This window comes from Sinocyclocheilus grahami, unplaced genomic scaffold (assembly GCF_001515645.1).
Source record: "Sinocyclocheilus grahami isolate Dianchi unplaced genomic scaffold, SAMN03320097.WGS_v1.1 scaffold623.1, whole genome shotgun sequence".
NCBI lineage: Eukaryota > Metazoa > Chordata > Actinopteri > Cypriniformes > Cyprinidae > Sinocyclocheilus > Sinocyclocheilus grahami.
In genome coordinates, this window is record NW_015505802.1 from 739,572 (window position 1) to 760,678 (window position 21,107).

General features: G+C 46.0%; 1 protein-coding gene across 1 annotated transcript in view; it reads left to right on the forward strand.

Annotated features, from left to right (window-relative positions):
• Positions 1–21,107, forward strand: part of LOC107557895 (band 4.1-like protein 3) — a 105,264-nt gene that overhangs the window by 73,808 nt on the left and 10,349 nt on the right. The window contains exons 13-15 of the mRNA XM_016241470.1: positions 9,550–9,579; positions 20,170–20,319; positions 20,984–21,070. Coding sequence (XP_016096956.1) covers positions 9,550–9,579; positions 20,170–20,319; positions 20,984–21,070 — 267 coding nt within the window. The remainder of the gene's footprint in view (positions 1–9,549; positions 9,580–20,169; positions 20,320–20,983; positions 21,071–21,107) is intronic.

The window sequence follows — 21,107 nt, forward strand, 5'->3', positions numbered from 1 at the left end:
CCTAACTTCTGTAAAGTCGACCTTAAACCAAGACCAGACTATGTGCCTAAAGTGCTCTTAACACTGTTCAGAGCCATAGATATAACTCTCTTAACTTTCACCCTGAGTGAGTCGGCAGCTGGGCAAGATACACCCACCCTGCCACACCTTCAGCCACGCTACCTTGTGTGTGCTTTGTGCATTTATGTTGAACATACCAGACAGTTTAGGCTCTCTTTACTGCTCTTTGTGTGTTTTGGTGGAAGTTATTCAGTGGAAGGATTCTAAAGTATAGCCACTCATGTTCCTGCCACCTTTTCACAAGCTTGTGCACTATTGGCCATTATGATGCAATGGCATTAACTGAATAAGGCTTCAGTATTTCAAGGAGAAAGTTGTTTCCCCATAACATCAGCTAGCTGTTCGTTCAGTAACCTGAGACTTTTTTCAAACATGTCTTGGAAACCCCCAGCACTGCACATTTTATATGTCTCCCTGCATACAAGGTGTGATTTTTGCTGTTGTAGGAGCTTCCAAGCGAGTTTTTAAATTTTTTTCAGTCGGAGTAATTGCTGCTTGTCAGTCGTTGATGCTTGTGTGGTCATAACTCAATCGTGTGAGAGGAATTACGAGCCATGCTGAGTAACTTATGATCACCTCTTGAGCTTCCGATAATTGTCGCTGGCTTGGCATGCAATATGGTTGAACTGTGTACCAATTGCTTTGACACAGTTGTCATGTTAACTGATTCATAATGCTTACAAGGGCTCACAACCTCCCGAGTGTCCAAATTTGCACAGTGTATGCCTGGCTTAAGGGAGACATACAAAATGTGCAATTCTGAGGGCTTCCAGGGCATGTTTGAAAAACCCTAGATTAGTCGGCAGAAACCAGAGGTTCTCAAACATTTTGGGGCCAGAGACCCTTTACAGGGGGAAAAAAATTCCAAGGACCCCTATATAAGTGATTAAGCATACGCTTATTGCAATATATTTTAGCTTAAAAACTGTAAAATTCACTAAAAGACAACACTATTTATCTAATATCCACAGTAATCACAGAACTTAATTATCATATGTAATTATTTTTTCTTTTTTTCTTCTTTTGGAAGCTGCATTCAAAATCCATTTGGCTCGCCCCCTCAGTTTGAAAAAGCAAGATGCCTCTGATAATCACTGTACACCACTCTTTTCATTGTATTATATATTTATTATATACATTCTTAAAAGATTATAGACCATTTCAGTTTTCCCAGCATATCATAATCAGTGCCCCTATTATGCTATTTTAAAGGTTCCTAATTTTGTTTTGGGGGTCACCTACAATAGGTTTACATACATCCAAGGTAAAAAAAACACTTTAATTTCTTCATAATATACATTGCACATCACCTAATTTCTTAAAGAGTCTCTCTCTAAAACCCTCCTTTCTATGAGCTTAATCTGCCCTGTTTGGTCAGATGGCCTGTCTGTTGTGATTGGTCTACCACATACAGCGTGTGTCAAAAACAAAATGCCCATGACCTTATCTGAATTTCAGCTCAAGCCCGAGTCAGAGATGATGAAACATTGGAAGAACTAGTTGATCAACCCCAACCTCCATCACAAGGACGACTTTAGCAGGACATTTCTCAGTCATTTTTCACTCAGTTTGTCTTACATTATGAGATGTAACTGTGTAACTCCCCTACATCAGCACTGACAAGTGTATGTAACTACAGAATATCATTAACTGTATCAATAATTTCACATGCATTAGCCGACCACTAACGTGGATGACTGATGTAACATAACAGTTTGTAAACCAAATTCTTGCTACATCATTTATTATAACACAAGGTAGTAAGAACAACAGACAATCTGCATTAATTTACACAATTTTATGTAATAGTGGTCCCACAGCTGAAAAGCATAACTGTGTCAGTAACCCAGTAATAGCATGACTTAACCTGATAAATAAAATGACTAGCCGGAGACCTACAGCTGTGCACTGTGTGTACACAATACAAGACACAAAACGTCTCGGTTACGTCTGTAACCCTCGTTTCCGAAGGAGGGAACAGAGACGTCATTTGGGATCTCGCCAGAGAGACCAATCCACTTCGAGTGTAACTAAATGAGCCAATGGACATTGGCATGCGGATTTCACATCTGGCAGGTGCACCGCATTAATTCATGCTTTCGCTGAGGAGCCGAGCCGGTGGCAGCTCAGCGGTGGTACAGCAACTGTGGCGATGGGACGTGACATCTCTGTTCGCTCCTTCAGGGAACGAGGGTTACATACGTAACCGACATGTTTCCTTTCAGTCAGTCACTCTTGACGTCACGTCGGTGATGACCGACGAATTGGGATCCCTACCAAAATGCCACAGGTGCTGCTCCCTCCAGTGCCCTGTGTAGGCCTCCTGATCCTTCCTATAAGGCAGACGATAGGACTGGGCTCTACACAGAGAAGGTCAACTACAGCTGTTCCTCGCAACCCAACATTAGGACTTGGATAGCACTGAGAAAGTGTGCCCTTCCATTTGGAAGAGGACACACTGTGGAGTCACCTCCTCCCAGAGGGGATTAAGTGACATTTACTCACGTGGAGTAACCCCGAGGGGCCCTAATGCACATGGAAGTCTCTGAGATGGCTCATGGCTGCATCATTTAGAGACGGCAGAACGTGGTCTGCCAGGGGAAACACGGCCCTAGTAACTGTACCGGGGAAATACACATATGGGATGCCAACCAGGTCACTCATATGGGCACTAGCCTCACACCAGATTTCAGGAATTCATTGGCTGAAAGGCCTGGCGCCGGACGCTCTGCCACGTCTGGCCGCTGGAGTGCTGGAGGACTCGTCAGGGTCTGCCCGGTCAGGGGAATCTCTGGAGAACTAGGCATTGAGGACTCCGCAAGCCGACTCTAAACCGGGCCTCTCAGTGCCACTACCCGTTTGAGGTGAAAACACAGGAGGAAACCAGTTTGACACGCACGCTATAGAACCTAGCGAATGTGTTAGGAGTCGCCCAGCGCGCAGCTCTACAAATGTCGGCTAGCGAGGCACCACGAGCCAGCGCCCAGGATGATGCGACATCCCCAGTGGAGTGAGCACGCAGCCTGAGCGGGCAGGGCACACCTTGTGCTTCATAGGCCAAGGTGATGGCATCCATTATCCAGTGGGACATCCTCTGCTTGGAGACAGACTTCCCCTTCTGCTGTCCACCATAACAGACAAAGAGCTGTTCTGAGGTCCTAAAGCTCTGAGTTCTATCCACGTACTGCTGCAGTGCGCATACAGGACAGAGCAATGCTAGGGCTGGGTCTGCCTCCTCCAGGGGCAGCGCTTGCAGGTTCACTACCTGGTCCCTGAAAGGGCACATAGGGTCTCAGTGTTGCACTTGAATCAACCGGCCCAAACTCAAGGCACGATTCGTCGACTGAAAATGCCAGCAGGTCCCCCACCCTCTTGATCGAGGTCAATGCAGTCAGGAGCAGGGTTTTCATAGAAATAAACTTTAACTCGACTGACTGCAAAGGCTCGAATGGGGGCACCTTGTAGGGCTCTTAGGATCAATGCCAAATCCCAAGAGGGTAGGGAGGGAGGCCTAGGAGGATTTAACCTCCTGGCCCCCCTAAGAAACCTGACAACCAGATCGTGCTTCCCCACCGACCTCCCCTCTACGGAGTCATGATGGGCAGAAATAGCAGCAACCAGTGTGGAGGGGGACAGCCTAAGCTCCAACCATTGCTGCAAGAAGGAAAGCACGGCTCTGACCGAACATCTCAGGGGGTCCTCCTCATGGGAGGAACACCATTCGACGAACAGGTTCCACTTTAGCGCATAGGCCCATCTCGTGGACGGAGCACGTGCTGAAGCGATAGTGAGCGCTACCTCCTCGGGTAGGTCACCTAGAACCTCTGCATCTCGTCCAGGGACCACACATGGAGTTTCCATAGGTCTGGACGCGGGTGCCAGAGGGTGCCCCGTCTCTGAGAAAGCAGATCCTTCCACAGAGAAATAGGCCAGGGAGGGGCTGTTGTGAGGCGCATGAGTTCCGGGAACCAGGTCCTGTTGGGCCAATATGAAGCCACTAACAAGACCTGCTCCTCGTCCTTCCTGATCTTGCATAGTGTCTGTGTGAGCAGGCTCACTGGGGGGAACGCATATTTGTGCAGGCTCCGGGGCCAGCTGTGTGCCAGTGCGTCCGTGCCGAGCGTTGCCTCGGTTAGGGAGTAGAACCACTGGCAATGGGTGGTTTCTGGAGATGCAAACAGGTCTATCTGAGCAACTCCGAACTGTCTCCTGATCAGCTGAACCACCTGGGGCTGGAGTCTCCACTCTCCTGGAAGTGCTGCTCGAGACAGCTCATTGGCTGCCCGATTGAACACTCCTGGGATGTGGATGGCACAAAGGGACCTCAGATGCTCCAAAGGAGGAGGTGGCGGGCAAGTTGCGACATGCAACGGGAGCGTAAACCACCTTGCCGGTTGATATACGCAACAGTCGCAGTGTTGTCAGTGCGGACTAGAATGTCCCTTACCTGAAGGCGCCCTCTGAGGCGGCTCAGGGCAAGGCGTACTGCCAGCAACTCGAGGCAATTGATATGCCAACGTAGTTGGGGACCCGTCCAAACCCCTGACACTGCGTGCCTGTTGTACGTGGCCCCCCAGCCGGTGGCCGAGGCATCCGTGAATACCACAGCATGCCTGGATACCTGGTCCAGGGGCACTCCTGCCCGAGGAAACGAGGGATCTGACCACGGGCTGAAGGTTCTGCGGCAGGCTGGTGTAATCTGAACCCGGTGAGTACCGCATCACCACACCCACCTCGGGACTCGGCCATGGAGCCAGTGCTGAAGCAGTCTCATATGGAGCAGACTGAACGGAACTACCACCGCAGCTGCAGCCATATGCCCCAGGGGCCTCTGAAAGATTTTCAGTGGCACCGCCGTCCTGCCTGATAAAGTCTTGAAGCAGCTCAGCACCGACTGAGCACGTTCCTGGGTGAGCCGTACTGTCTGGCTGACCGAATCCAACTCCATGCCGAGAAAAGAGATCCTCTGCGTTGGCACAAGTTTGCTCTGTTCCCAGTTGACCCGAAGACCCAACTGGCTGAGGTTTTTGAGCACCAGGTCCCAGTGTGTGCACAACTGATCACAAGACTGTGAGAGTATAAACCAGTCATCGAGATAGTTGAGGATGCGAACCCCCCATTCTCTCAAAGGAACAACGGCTGCCTCCAAGACTTTGGTGAAAACGCGAGGCGACAGGGACAGCCCGAAGGGCAGGACCTTGTACTGATATGCCCGACCCTCTAACGCGAACCGCAGGAATGGCCTGTGCCACAGTCGAGACATGAAAATGAGCGTCCTTCAGGTCGATCACTACAAACCAATCTTCGGGACGGATGCACTTGAAAATGCGTTTCTGCGTAAACATCTTGAACGGCAGCTTGTGAAGCGCACGGTTCAAAACTCGCAGATCCAAGATCGGTTGTAACCCACCACTTTTCTTGGGCACAATTAAGTAAGGGCTGTAAAACCCCGACCTCATATTGGCTGGAGGGGACCGGCTCTATCGCATCCTTCTCAAGCAGGACTGCAATTTCCGCACTCGAAAGACAGGGGCATCGACAGCCTTGACTGAAGTGAACCAGATGCCCCTGAACTTGGGGGGATGCCGGGCGAACTGAATCGCGTAGCCGAGTCTGATGGTCCGCAGGAGCCACCGAGACGGACTGGGGAGCGCTAACCAGGCTCCGAGAGACCGTGCCAGAGGAACGAACGGAGCCACCAACGTACCCACAGTGGGGCAGCGTGGTGGAACACAGGGACTCGGCCCGAGGCTTGTGATGGCCTTGCCTGTGATGGCAGAGGGCGGAGTCTGGGTGTGAAGTGTAACACTCACCTGATTCCTCCCTGTGCGGGAGAAAACACAGGGTCCCGGCTTGAGGCTTATGACAGCCCGGCGTGTGAAAACATGAAGCGGGACTCGAATGCTACAGCTCTTACCTGGTTCCACGAATGGGCAACCCACTGCTGCCCACTGGCGAGAGAGGAGGAGGGAAGTGACCCTGTGATGCATAGTTCACAACTCTCCTCCTCTTGAGACCCAGAGATTGAGGAAACCGCTCTTTCATTTGAGGTTTTGGGAACAAAAAAAAAATGAAACAAAAGATTCTCCACCCGGCCCTCCTCCGGGGGCGGGAGTGGTGCGGTCACCATCTCCCGACAAGCAGTCTCCTCCATCAATGGGTAGCCCGTCTCAGGGCCTCTTGCACTTTTTCTTCCCGCCAAGTTTGGCGGGGGCCTGGACGGGCTGGGTGTCCTGTCTGCGACTGGGTCCACGACGCTGCCTGGTGGAAGGCTGTGCTGTTGCTGCGTGGGAGCAGGGGCAGCCGCAGGGGGGAGCCCACGGCGACGGGGCTGCAGCCAGGGTGGAAGCAGCAGGTTTCCTCTGGCGCATGATGTGTTTGATCACCTCAGTCTGCTTCTGTGCCGCCGAGAAGTGCTGGGCAAAGCTCTTGACAACATCACCGAAAAGGCCGGTCTGTGACACGGGAGCATTCAGGAACTGCAGCTTATCATGCTCCTTCGTGTCGGCCAGACACTGCCAGAGATGGCGCTCCTGGACCACTAGCATGTACATCGCATGACCCAGAGATTGTGAGGTCACCTTCGTAGCTCGAAGCGCTAGGTCCGTCGCAGCATGCAGGTTCATGTAGTACCGCCAGGTCATGGCCAGCCTCATGCAGGTCTCTCAAGGCTTTGGTCTCTCTGACTCCACCAGACGCAGCGCCGCCCTGATTGTCAGGACTAGCACTGCATCACGGCAGAGGCAGAGGGACCCCTCCACCAGTCTTTCATGCCACTCCGAGACGGTCATGTCCCCACAAATAGAACATGCACCATCCACAAACGCTTGATCAGCGTGCTCAACGCCCAGACACATGAGGCAGCGATCGTGACCGTCCCGAGGCGCCAGATAGCGACCGCACCCAGAAACGCACGGGTGATAAGATATCTTTAAAAAGACGCGATCACCAAATGAAACAAAAGATTCTCCACCCGGCCCTCCTCCGGGGGTGGGAGTGGTGCGGTCACCATCTCCCGACAAGCAGTCTCCTCCATCAATGGGTAGCCCGTCTCAGGGCCTCTTGCACTTTTTCTTCCCGCCAAGTTTGGCGGGGGCCTGGACGGGCTGGGTGTCCTGTCTGCGACTGGGTCCACGACGCTGCACACTAGCATGGACCACTAGCATGTACATCGCATGACCCAGAGATTGTGAGGTCACCTTCGTAGCTCGAAGCGCTAGGTCCGTCGCAGCACGCAGGTTCATGTAGTACCGCCAGGTCATGGCCAGCCTCATGCAGGTCTCTCAAGGCTTTGGTCTCTCTGACTCCACCAGACGCAGCGCCGCCCTGATTGTCAGGACTAGCACTGCATCACGGCAGAGGCAGAGGGACCCCTCCACCAGTCTTTCATGCCACTCCGAGACGGTCATGTCCCCACAAATAGAACATGCACCATCCACAAACGCTTGATCAGCGTGCTCAACGCCCAGACACATGAGGCAGCGATCATGACCGTCCCGAGGCGCCAGATAGCGACCGCACCCAGAAACGCACGGGTGATAAGATATCTTTAAAAAGACGCGATCACCCGTGTTGCTCTTTTAGAGATTGCTCTTTTTGTGCTGAAGCACGCAGGGGAGCTGGCCACCGCACACTCCTGGTGTGGCTGTCTGCACGAGGATGATCTTTTTTCCCTCCGCCGTGAGACCGTGACCACCGCTGCTGTGCTGTAATGCCCGCACTCGCTTGCTTCTCTCTGCAACCTGAAGTAGAGAGCAGTAGTGATGCACTACCGCTCTGCTCTGAAACGAAAGGATGAATTAATGCGGTGCACCTGCTGCCTCTTATACCCGTGCTGCGGGGTGTGACAGCCAGATGCAAAATCCGCATGCCATGTCCATTGACTCGTTTAGTTACACTCAAAGTGGATTGGTCTCTCTGGCGAGATCCCAATTCGTCGGTCATCACCGACGTGACGTCGAGAGTGACCGACTGAAAGGGAACAATGTATTTTGAACACTTAGTAGAAAATATATACATAAACAATTAATCTTACTTACAAGTTGTGATTCAGAGGAGCAAGTTGGTTCAAATAAAGTGGTCTAAAGACTATAAAGTCTTTAATAGTATTTTGGAAATCCTCGCCAAGATTTGAGAAGCAGTTGTCAGTAAAAATGACGGAAACGCAACAAAAGCTTACACTGCTGTGGTATCGCTGTGATAATTTAAACTACTGACTCTTCTCATCCTTATCCTTTGGAACTGTACACAAAGACAATTTGCTTTTGCAATGCAGAAAACAGCTTCTTCTTGACATGTCGACAACACAACAAACTAAAATGTTTAAGGGCAGGTCCAAGTAGACGTTGTTCCTGGGCTGCCAGTGAAAACTGCGGCTGGCATTATCCAATTTGTTACATACCTTAAGTTACGGAAATGAGACTGGAATTTCTGACAACTTGTTTCAGCAGTTCAGAATTGATTTTTGCTTTTGGGAGACAATCATTTTATTTGTCATGCACTTTGATCTTTAAAACTTTGCAGACCTTTTACATTCACAAACAGCTATATTACACACTACATAAAAGGTAATATTCAAAAAAGCATAATAGGGGGGCTTTAATTAGTAAATTAAAAATAGTGCAGAATCTTAAATATGTCTTTTTTAAATTTGCCATAATTCTGTTGTATATTATTTGGATACTTTTCATAAAAATTTATTTTGAGTTTTAAATTAGATTTTTTTTTTTATCCCAGATTTCCAGTGTCAACCACACAGTGTGTTTATGTGTGATGTTTTTACTTAATGTTGTAGTTTGTTCATCACCATCATAATTTGTGTGTGGAATGTTAAGAAACCTGTATACGGAATTGAAAAATTCAAACATCGATAAGAATAACAAATTTTTTCCTGAAAGCTAACACTTGAAGTTTACTAAATGTACAATGCATCACACTATTAGCATCTTTTGATGCACAATGGTCACGCAAACGGTTTGTTCTAGCTTCTGATGACTAACAGTTTTAATTCTTACACTTAGTAATTAGCTCCTATTTCGGAATAGGCTATGTAATAATGAGGACGCATTACCTTCAAATGTAGATCAGTATGCATGTGCAAGGAAATTCATCCCAATTAAATGTACCTTTTTATCTCTGTTTCTCACATGCCAGTGATTACCCCCATGCCAAGTTGCCGACCTCTGCTCTAGTGTTTAGGCATTTTATTCTTCTCCAGTTACTCCAATATCTCTAGAAAATGTTTATGTGATGTTGCTGCCCTGGACTAAAAGTCGTTGTGTACATTGTTTGCGTACAGTTGACGTCCCACACCTACCTCTAACTGAGATCTTCCCAAACCTTTTTTCTTTTCTGATCCCATTTAATCCTGATCTGTTCTTGCTCTTGTGTTTCTTGCTCTCCTGACCTTGTCTGTAACTAACATCAACCTTAATCCTGTTTATGCCTCCATCTCTGCTGCTTTCATCTACCTGTCATTTACACTTGAAGAAGGAGTCAACCCCTCTACACAAGCAGGAGGTATCTCTTTCTTAAGGTTCTTCTGTTGAACATGTTTTTGTCTAGAGCTGGTTTGTATGATAGTAATCTGCAACAGAAATGAATAAACCAGAAGAAGTTGTGCTGTATCATTAATACTGATACAGTGGAATATACATTTGCTTGGCATCAGAAAGTGATGTGTCTCAAACAAGTCAAGACAAGAATCAAACTATTCTCACTCTCAAGGCATCCAGTACTGCCACTATATAGACCATAATACACTGCCTGGCCAAAAAAGTCACTGTCTTGAATATGCAAATACATAAGATTTTAAGATTGAATAATTATTGCCTTGATTAATATGTTTCTTGCATGTTGTATGCTTGGCAACAATTATTTTATATAAAAATTATTTATCTTTCACATTTTCTTTCTCATCTGACTGAGGAACAGTCTAGGGACGTAATTGAGTTACTGTATGCCTTTCCTACCCTGTTTAAGGATGTGCCAGGTAGAACTACTGTGTGTGTTCACGACATTGATGTTGGGGATGCTGCCCCCATAAAGCAACATCCTTACAGAAGGATCGTAACAAGTGGGGGCTCATCTGGGGGTCTTGTTTCTTGCATGTTGTATGCTTGGCAACAATTATTTTAATCCTAACTGATGCAGTGCATGGATTTTCATTTCTCAAACAACCGTATTTGGAAAATGTACCCATGTCCATATTCCAGGATGACAATACCAAGATTATGTAATGTGCATTCATCGTGGCGTTGTTTCAACATCGTCATGCAACATCACAGGATTTATTTTCATCAAGAGTTGCATTAATTTTTAGTTGAGATCTTGAATTGACAATAGGAGAGTCAAACCATTCAGTAAAGTCGACTCCAGCACAGTGTTGCCAGATTGGGCGGGTTCACACTTAAGTTTACACTGTGCAGAGACAGCAACCTAAATTAACCTACTGTTGTCTGTCATTAATGTTTATTTATACACTGAAGACCAACCAGTGTTATTTTAAAGTTAAATAGATTATTCAGTGTAACAATGTTAATGTCTTGAGAAGGAAGAGGACAAAGTAAAACAGAATGTCGCGCTACCAGCGCTCAATATAGCACAATTGCACATGCACAATCGCAGGGCTCTCCAGAGCAGGCACAGTCTCTCCCCAGTCAGCAGTCAGTCTCTCTCTGCCTCACAGCTCTTTCCTGGGCCTCTTTATGCGGTCTCTCCATGCCAATTACTGGAACCAGACACAGGTGTTCGTCATTTGCATTTGATCCACTTACTCACCGCTCGTCTCCCAACTCTCTCTCACGCTGCAGACCTCGCTGAACAACGCCCCCCTCACCACATACCCCCACCGCCCGACTCAGGCCGGGGGGCCGTCCGGCCTGCAGCCCCCCCCCCCCCTCCTGGAGAGGAAGTCGGCCACAGCCATCTGTACACCCGGTCTGTGGACCACCTGGAACTTAAAAGGCTGTAACACTAGATATCAACGAGTGATCCACACGTTGGTATCCTTCATGCGGTGGAGCCACTGCAGAGGGGCGTGATCCGAACAGAGAGTGAATTCTCGTCCCAAGAGATAATATCGGAGGGTGAGGACAGCCCACCTGACGGCCAAACACTCCTTCTCTATGGTGCTGTACTTAGTCTCTCTCTTCGAGAGCTTGCGACTAATGTACAGCACCGGCCGTTCCTCTCCCTCTATCTCCTGGGACAGGACTGCACCCAGCCCTCTGTCCAATGCGTCAGTCTGCAACAAGAAGGGGAGAGAAAAGTTAGGAGAATGTAAGAGTGGCCCGCCACACAGAGCAGCCTTTACTTGGGTAAAAGCCTGCTGACACAGCTCCGTCCACTGGACCGGCTCTGGTGCTTCCTTTTTAGTGAGATCAGTCAGAGGGCTGGTGAGGTCCGAATAATTAGGCACAAACCTTCTATAATATCCCGCCAGCCCTAGGAACTGTCTCGCCTCCTTTTTGGTCTTAGGTCTCGGGCAAGTTGCAACCGCTGCAGTCTTATTCATTTGGGGACGCACCTGCCCGTGATCCAATTGGAAGCCCAGATACCTAACCTCCACACGGCCAACCGCACACTCCTTCGGGTTGGCCGTGAGTCCGGCCACTCTCAGCGCTCTCAGAACAGCCCTCACATGCTCCATATGACGCTGCCAGTCATTGTTATAGATGACGATGTCATCTAAATAGGCAGCAGCATATGCAGCATGGGGCCGGAGAATACGGTCCATGAGAGGCTGAAAAGTGGCCGGCGCCCCGAACAACCTGAACGGAAGCGTAACGAATTGGTGTAATCCAAACGGCGTTGTGAAGGCTGTTTTTTCCTTAGATACCGGCGATAAGGAGATCTGCCAATATCCTTTTGTTAAATCCAGTGTCGAATAAAACCGAGCTGTGCCCAGCCGGTCCAGCAATTCATCAATCCGCGGCATTGGATACGCGTCGAATTTCGACACAGCATTTACTTTGTGGTAATCCACACAGAACCGAACAGAGCTGTCCTGGCCCGAGATCATCTTCTCCACTCACTACTGTCGCCAGCATTACTGACTCCGCCTCGCTCCATTTTTTCAGGAGGTTGAGGTGGTAAATTTGACATGCCCTGCTCCTATCTGTGCGAACCACCTCATAATCGAGTTCTCCAACTTGCCGTGTGACCTCAAACGGTCCTTGCCACTTTGCAAGTAATTTAGAACTCAAAGTTGGGAGTAATACCAAGTACTTTCTCTCCCGGTGCAAATTTTTGTAAGCGGGTTCCCCTGTTGTACAGCCGGCTTTGTTTGTCATGGGCCTGTAACAAATTCTCCATAGATAGCCGCCCCAAAGTGTGGAGTTTTGTTCTCAGGTTCATTACATATTGAATTTCATTCTTACTTCGAGAAGGTCCGTCCTCCCAAGTTTCTTTCAGGACGTCTAAAACCCCTCGGGGCTGATGTCCATAAGGAAGCTCGAAGGGGGGAAACCCTGTGGAGGCTTGCGGGACCTCCCGCACAGCGAACAAGAGGGGTTCCAGCCATTTATCCCAATTTTTGGCGTCCTCGTGAACGAACTTCTGAATCATGGTTTTCAACATGCGATTAAATCGTTCCACCAGCCCGTCCGTTTGTGGGTGATAGACACTGGTGCGAATCGACTTAATGCCCGATAATTCGTACAGTTCGCATAATGTACGTGACATAAACGCCGTGCCTTGGTCAGTGAGGATCTCTTTCGGGATCCCCACTCGGGAGATTATTTGAAACAGTGCGTCTGCAACACTCTTGGCGGAGATGCCAGTGCCTCAGGATATCATGTTGCATAGTCTACCAGCACTAATGCAAAACGATACCCACTTGCGGATCGCTCTAATGGCCCGATGAGGTCCATCCCAATTCTTTCAAAGGGGACCTGCAACGGTAGAGGGCACAATGGCGCTTTTGGGGAGGGCGGTGGATTTACCAGCTGACATTCACGACAAGACGCACACCACCTGCGCACGTTCTCGTGAATGCCTGGCCAAAAGAAACGGATCTTGAGATGATTTAGTGTTGTTGTTTGACCTAAATGTCCAGCCATGGGAATACAATGAGCCGCCTGGAAAAGCATTTCCCGACGGCTTTTTGGTACTAACAGCTGTGTTGTATCTTCCTTTGTCTGAGCGTCTTGGGTCACTCGATACAACCGGTCTTTTTTTTTTTTTACTTTGTCTGTCCAGATTTCCTGAACAGAAATGCATCTTTGACACTGGCATAGAAAATACATCCTAACAAATAATACTACACATTCACATATCACAAAAAAAAAAAATTATTTTTTTAAAAAATGTACATGCAGAGACATGTGTACACACACCTACCCAGAAAGATACCTCATGATAATACCTCAATTAAGAATTTTGTTTAAAACAGTCACCACCAATGGTACAAATGATCTTTTATATAGGTTATTTTTAGCCAGCAGTATATGCAGCCTGCGCCCTGAAGGAAGGGCCTTAAAGCAGGAATGAAGTGGATGAGTTTGGTCTGAATAGACTGCAATCGCCTTTTTTTCCATAAAGTGTAAAAACAGCTCTTGCATTGTACCCTGTTTCTGGCCGATTATCCTATTTGCTTCATTAATTACTCGTGTTAATTTATTTTTCTGTTTCATTGTTAAATTGCCATACCATGATACAATATTATATGTTAAAATACTTTCAATCATCGATCTATAAACAATGGTTAAGACCCTCCTATCGATGCTAAAATTTCAATTATTTTTTTAAAAAATGTACATGCAGAGACATGTGTACACACACCTACCCAGAAAGATACCTCATGATAATACCTCAATTAAGAATTTTGTTTAAAACAGTCACCACCAATGGTACAAATGATCTTTTATATAGGTTATTTTTAGCCAGCAGTATATGCAGCCTGCGCCCTGAAGGAAGGGCCTTAAAGCAGGAATGAAGTGGATGAGTTTGGTCTGAATAGACTGCAATCGCCTTTTTTTCCATAAAGTGTAAAAACAGCTCTTGCATTGTACCCTGTTTCTGGCCGATTATCCTATTTGCTTCATTAATTACTCGTGTTAATTTATTTTTCTGTTTCATTGTTAAATTGCCATACCATGATACAATATTATATGTTAAAATACTTTCAATCATCGATCTATAAACAATGGTTAAGACCCTCCTATCGATGCTAACATTTCTTAGTTTCCTGAGTAGACCGTCTTGCTTTCTTGTGTATATGGTCCACATTTTCCTGGAATGAGAGTTTGTCATCAATGATTGTACCTAAATATTTAAAATTTGAAACTTGCTTTACCTTTACACCTTTTATAGTAATTTGTTCATATGAGACACCAGCCGTACCGATCCTATTTTTGTTCCCACAGCATAGTTCCTTTGTCTTCTCAATATTCAATTGTAAGTGACTATCATCAAACCACTGAACAAGACTTTCAATATACTCAAAATAAGTTAAACTATTCATGTCCAATTGGCAAGAGATTAAAACCAAATCATCAGCATATTTGATCAGGGTGAGATCATCCCGGTTACATTGAAATTCATTAATATAGACAGAAAAAAGCTGAGGTGATAACACGCATCCTTGTGTTAACCCTGAATTCAGGACTATATAATCAGATGAGATTCCATTGACACAGCCTCGTTGGGGTCTATTTCTTAAAAAGTGTTCAATCCATAAAATCAACCAGCTGCTTATACCTAAATCTTGCAATCTTCCTTTTAAAATTTGCAGTTGTACAGTATTTAAGGCTGATGTAAAATCCATGAAAAGAATTCTGACATGAGCATTTGTTTTATCTAGGTGATATTGAGCCTTATGTAACAAGGTCAGAGAGGCATCCACCGTGCTCCGATCGGGCATGTAAGCAAATTGTAATGGCTCTACAAAGCATTTGATTTGTGACATCAATTCTTTACATAATATATGCTCCATGCTCTTGCACAGAATAGATGTTAGTGCAATTGGGCGAAAGTCTTTAAGAGCTCTGGCCTGAGAAGTTTTAGGTACTGGAATAACAGTGGTGTTTTTCCATGCTGCTGGTACAAAACCATCATCTAAAAAGACGTGAAACAACCTAGTACAAACATGCCCAAGTTGTTCTGCACACTCTTTTAATACAATGCCCTTAAGGCCATCTGGACCGGTGGCTTTGTGTGTTTTAATTCTACGGAGCACTTTGGTAACCTCCCTTACCTCTATTCTCATAGGTTTAGATTCAATGAGAGTATCATTATTCACATTATTAACATCTATATTATTATCAAATCATGAATAAAAAACATTTAAATTATTTACAAATGTATGGGGGTCATCATCAGCCAGTTGTTTTTGTTTCTGTTGTCTACCCATCATTATGTTTAGTCCCCTCCATGCATCTCTGATATTACCACTTGTAAATTTCTTCTCAACTTTCCCTTTATAATGTATTTGCGTCTCCTTTATCTTACGTTTGACCTCTTTATTTAGCTCTTTTACTTTGTGTGTCTCATTCCTTAAAAAAGCATTTCTCTTCTCATTTAAAGATTGTTAAAGATCTTTGTTAATCCAAGGTTTGTTGTTTGGAAATACTCTAACGTTTTTAGTTTGGACCACAGTTTCTGCACAAAAGTTAATATAACCAGTAATCGTGTCATTCAACAACTCATGATCATTGCAACAATTAAATCATTAAAATCATTTTAAAAATTAAAAAATTTGTCCCAGGCACATAGACCAGAATAACAGTGATTTGTCCGAACTCTCGAGGCAAATAGTGTGGTCTGAATGAAACAGATAATAATTCGTAGTCGGCTGAACAATAGGTTCCACGTACTGTGGTATTGGTTGCCCAGCTGTCGTTGACAAACATACACAGTCCTCCTCCAATGCTTTTAAATTATTTCTGGCTGTCACGGTCCAGTCGAATTAATGAATATCCCTCAAAGTTTATCTCCTCCGTTAGCCATGTTTCAGTAATGCAAAGCAAGTTCGTTCTCTTGAAGTCTTGATTATATCTCATTAGTGCTGCAAGTTCAGACATCTTGTTTTTAAGTGAACGGGCATTAATTAGAGTTATTGTGGGCAAAGGAAAGCGGCTGCCTCGTTGTTTAAGTCAATTCCGAATTCCCCCTCTAGTACCTCTCTTTCTCCTTTTCCTCTTCCTGTACATTGTTTGTGGAGAGTAAATAATTTCAAGAGGAACATCACAAGGAGGACTCGGTGGAACTTTCATGTTATACCGGAGACTTAGTAAATCCTCGCGGCTGTAAGTAATTTTACTCATTAGTCCATTGTTTCTCAAACTTCCCAACTCCACTTCGGCTTCCAGTGCAATAACTCGATCGACGACGCATTTTAGACTCCAAATCCAAACCAAAATAAATGTAAAAGTCATATCTCTAAAAATCTAAGAGTAAAATAACATCAGAAATAAAATATAAGACAACTATAAGACAAAACAAACAAACTCAAGCACACCAGCGTCTGGGTCAGCACTTGCGCATGCGCCCCAAAATCAAATTGGGGGCGATTTTATATTTATATTTTATATTTATATTGGAATTTTATAATCGCAAAATATGGATAGGAAAGCGGACAAGCAGGTTGGAGAGGTTGACTGTCGATATAACGGACCTGTTCAAAAGCATGTTTCAATGACTCGTCCTGAGACTGCTCCTGAGGAAAATCATCGCGTCCTGAGAGGATCAGCCTCTCGATTTCACTCCGTTCCCCTGGTACAGATCTCAGTGGTCCCAGTTCAGCTTCTCCCACCTGCACGAGCGCCCCCCTTCCCTGCTTTTTCTTTTCCCAAGAGACATCCGCACACAAGCATCCCAATAATTCCTTAAAAGCAGGCCAGTTCGTACCCAGAATTAGCGGATGTCGGAGGTGCGGGTTAACTGCGACCTCCACACTATGATTTTGTCCCCTAAATTGAATAACGGCGGACATTAAAGGATATTCCACCACGTCCCCGTGCACACACCATACCTGAACCAAGCGGCCTGTATCCAATACCTCGGATTGAATCAGGCTTTGATGGATAGAGGTTTGGTTACATCCCGAATCCACCAGAGCCTGATAGGTACCCCCCTTAATACTCACAGGTATTTGGTACCAGCCAGCCTGACCGGGGGCCCAGACCTTCCCACCGCCCTAGTGGCGGGTAATGGGTCAAATGATTGGCGTGGAGAAAGCGGGGAACCAGACGCGGCATCGGTCCCAGCCGTGGTCAGCCGACCCTGGGCGGAGCTCTCGGGCCAGTAGCGTACTCCAGTCCGGCCCCACCCCGCCCTCGGGGCGGGACTCGCGGAGGACCTGGAGGACGGGACCTGGGAAGAGGGACAGGTCGAGAGGCAGAGAGAGAGGAAGAAAATAAAGGGGAAGAGAGAGAGACAGCTGGAAGGGATTCGCCGACCCCAGGGCATGCCACCATCTGATCCTCCGCCAATTGGATGGCTCAGTCCAGCGACGTCGGTCGGTGGCACTGGACCCACTCTGCCGTCTTCTTTGGCAGCCGAGTGATGAAATGCTCCAGTACCACTACGATGATGTAGTCGACATCGCTTCCCTCAGCCAGTAGCCACTTGCGACATGAGTCCCGGAGCCGTTGGGCCAGCACGAAGGGTCGGCCACTCTCGCCCAGGTCCAGCGAACGGAATCGCTGGCGATGTTGCTCTGGGCTTTGGCCGACCCGCTGGATGATGGCCCTTTTGAGATCATCAAAGACCAGGAGGTTCCGCACGGGCAGTTGCTGAGCAGCCACCTGCGCTTCCCCCGATAATAGGGGTATCAGGCGCACAGGCCATTGCAAGCCACCCACCGGCTTCCGCTGTTTTCTCGAACAGATCCAGGAAGGCTTCTGTGTCATCCTGAGCCCCCATCTTGTTCAGCGGCAGGTGGGGAGCCGGGGTCTGCTGCGTGGCGGCTTCTGCCCGAACCTCTCGCGGTCCTCCTGTTGCGCCTGGACGATGATCTGGAAGTGTCTCCTGATCAGTCCGCATGTCCAGTAACGCTTGATGTTACTCTTGATGGAGGACCGCGAGGGATGAAATGACATCCGCAAATGGCGTACTTGTCGGAGTTTGCATGATGGCGGCGGCTCTCCTGCTTCCTTCCCGGGTTTCGGCACCAGTCTAACAATGTCAATGTCTTGAGAAGGAAGAGGACGGGGTCAGCTTGACTGCTGCTGGGGTTTTTATTCAGCTTCAAACAAAGTAAAACAGAACGTCGCACTACCAGCGCTCAGTATAGCACAATTGCACATGCACAATCACAATCGCAATCGCAGGGCTCTCCAGAGCAGGCGCAGTCTCTCCCCAGTCAGCAGTCAGTCTTGATTGAAGATTGTTAGAGGTGACCAGGGGTTTTAGGAGGGACCAGGCTGGAGACTGGGAAATGGGCAGCTAGGTTTGATGGCTTGAGTTTTTAGACCTTGGGGAAGTCGTGGCCTAATGGTTAGAGAGTCGGACTCGGTTGCGAGTTCGAGTCTCCGGTCCGGCAGGAATTGTTGGTGGGGGGAGTGAATGTACAGCGCTCTCTCCCACCTTCAATACCACGACTGAGGTAGCCTTGAGCAAGGCACTGAACTCCCAACTGCTCCCCGGGCGCCGCAGCATAAATGGCTGCCCACTGCTCTGGGTGTGTGTTCACGGTGTGTGTGTGTGTGTTCCTGTGTGTGTGCACTTTGGATGGGTTAAATGCAGAGCACTAATTCCTAGTATGGGTAACCATCCTCATACTTGGCCACATGTCACGTCACTCACTCTCTAATGCTACACTTGATTTAATGTCACAAATGGACTCTTATTGTGAAGTGTTACTATTTCATATCAACAGTCATACTTAAAGATGGATGATATAAAAGACAACACACAGGAGGCATTCAATTCAAGTGGTGATCCAAAAAACTTTCTTTAATACAAAAAAATAATAATAATAAATTAATCACCAAACAGGCAAAAGTTCACTTCAAGAATGAACAGGTTGTTTGAAGTTCTGCATTTCTGATTTGTCTCTGTTGGCTGCATGAACATTTTATTTTAAAATGATATGAAAACATGTACTGTAGTGTACTGTATACACCTCTTTTTGATATTTGTTTTAAATCCTCATCTGAAGTGTCCCACTCTGTGTCAAAAAAATAAAAAACAGCATAAGGCATCAGTGAAGGCACATAAATATTATCTTGAGGGAAGTTGGGGTGTGGAGGCTTATGCTCTTGATGCTTCCTCAATGTCGCATGATATCCCACTGTACCGGTGCAGCTATAATGGAGGCAGGACCATTATGATGTAAGATGACTGCTCCTATGCCAATGTTGGAGCCATCCACTTCAACAATGAAGGGTAGAGACAGATCAGGATGGTGAAGTCAGGGCTAATGGCATATCCTAGGAAAGTAGGGGTTGTGATGTGAAACTCGCACTTCTTGGTTTTAAAAATCAGGTGGTTGTTTTAGAGGTGATGGACAACTTCTCTGATGTGGTTGATGTGATCTTCCAGAATAGTCAAAAATAGTCAAAAGAGCTCATCCACATGTCTCAATTTCTTATAAACATTATAAATTATCTCTCCCAAATAAACCTCATAATTTGAGCTGTCATTCACATCCATAGCACAAACAATGTAGGACAAGTGCAGCACTATGATGTTTGAATATATAATCAAGCCAATATCCTAATAATATATTTAAAAATAGGATCAGTATGTTGGCTTTGTTGTACTATGATATAGAATGTTAGTTATACTACCCACTCTTATACTTTTTTGCATCAATTAATTAAGAACCCATGCATTCTGTAGTAAAGTACATTACTAACAACAAAATATAAAATATTTATATGATATACCATGCTTACCTTGGAATATCAGGCAAATACCATGGTACGTGGATATGGTAGGCATGGTATTTACATCTGATTCCATCACAATAGTCTATTTTTTCATATGTATCTCGGTTATTGAGTATTTATTCAGTCTATACTCACATCACAAGCATTATTATAAAATTTTAAGGAATAGATGACCAGCCTCATAACTCTTTCAACATTAATGAAATATAAATGCATAAAATCCTACTAGATGTTTTCCTGATCATTGCTGTTCTTTCTCTGGTACTGTCTGTAGTTTCTAGACAAATCAGAAGATGTTCTCTCGAAGCACCAAGCCAGCATCAACGAGCTGAAGAGGGCCCTGAGGGAGCCCAATAGTAAACTGGTGAACCGGGAAAAGCGTCTGTCAGGGACATCCCCAGGCGACACTCCAGAGAAGAAGGCAGTGAGTATGGAAATACTGCATTATGACAGAATATTGGTACATGTGCTCATACTTGGTTTAATCTCTATTTTCTTGTTTGACTGCAATCATCATGTATATGTGCATCATGCTGTAAACATTGTATTGATTGTGTTTTCCCTCAATTGACAAGGAAAAGCCTTATTGTCAGTTCAACTCTTACACCTTTTGGAGCAATTTTGCGTTGACTAGTCTGGTAAAGGTAAAAAGAGAAAGTATTATGTGGTGTGGGTGTAGTGTTTATTGCCAAACTAATTGTTGTCTGCTGATACAGAGATTTTTGTTTTACCGGAAATAATGGATTTGAGATGCAGGTCATGTTGCTTTAACATTCTAATTTGTAATGTTTTATATTCAATTATGTTCATGCATTTTGTTGTGCTATTGTATTTTTAATGATTGCCCAAGTCATTATTGCTGCTGTGTTTTCATGACGCTGATTCATGCATTCATGTTTGTTTATATGCTGTGTTAAATCCCATTATTTATAATAATTTTATTTGTATAGCTATTTCTTTTATCTTTTTTATTATTTTTTTTTCTTTCTACATCTTAAATTACTCTTTAAATGTTCATAATATTAGATGATTTCTGGTTTATCCTCTTTTTTTCTTTTCTGTTGGTCTTGGAACTGGCCATCTATCAGGAGGCTGTTGGTGCAGGGGTAGGGGAACCTGACAACAGCCTCTCGGTGGAGGGCTTCATCCAGAAGACTCTAGTAACTTCACCTGAGGTTCCTTTGACATTTAAAATTCACTAATGGTTACTGG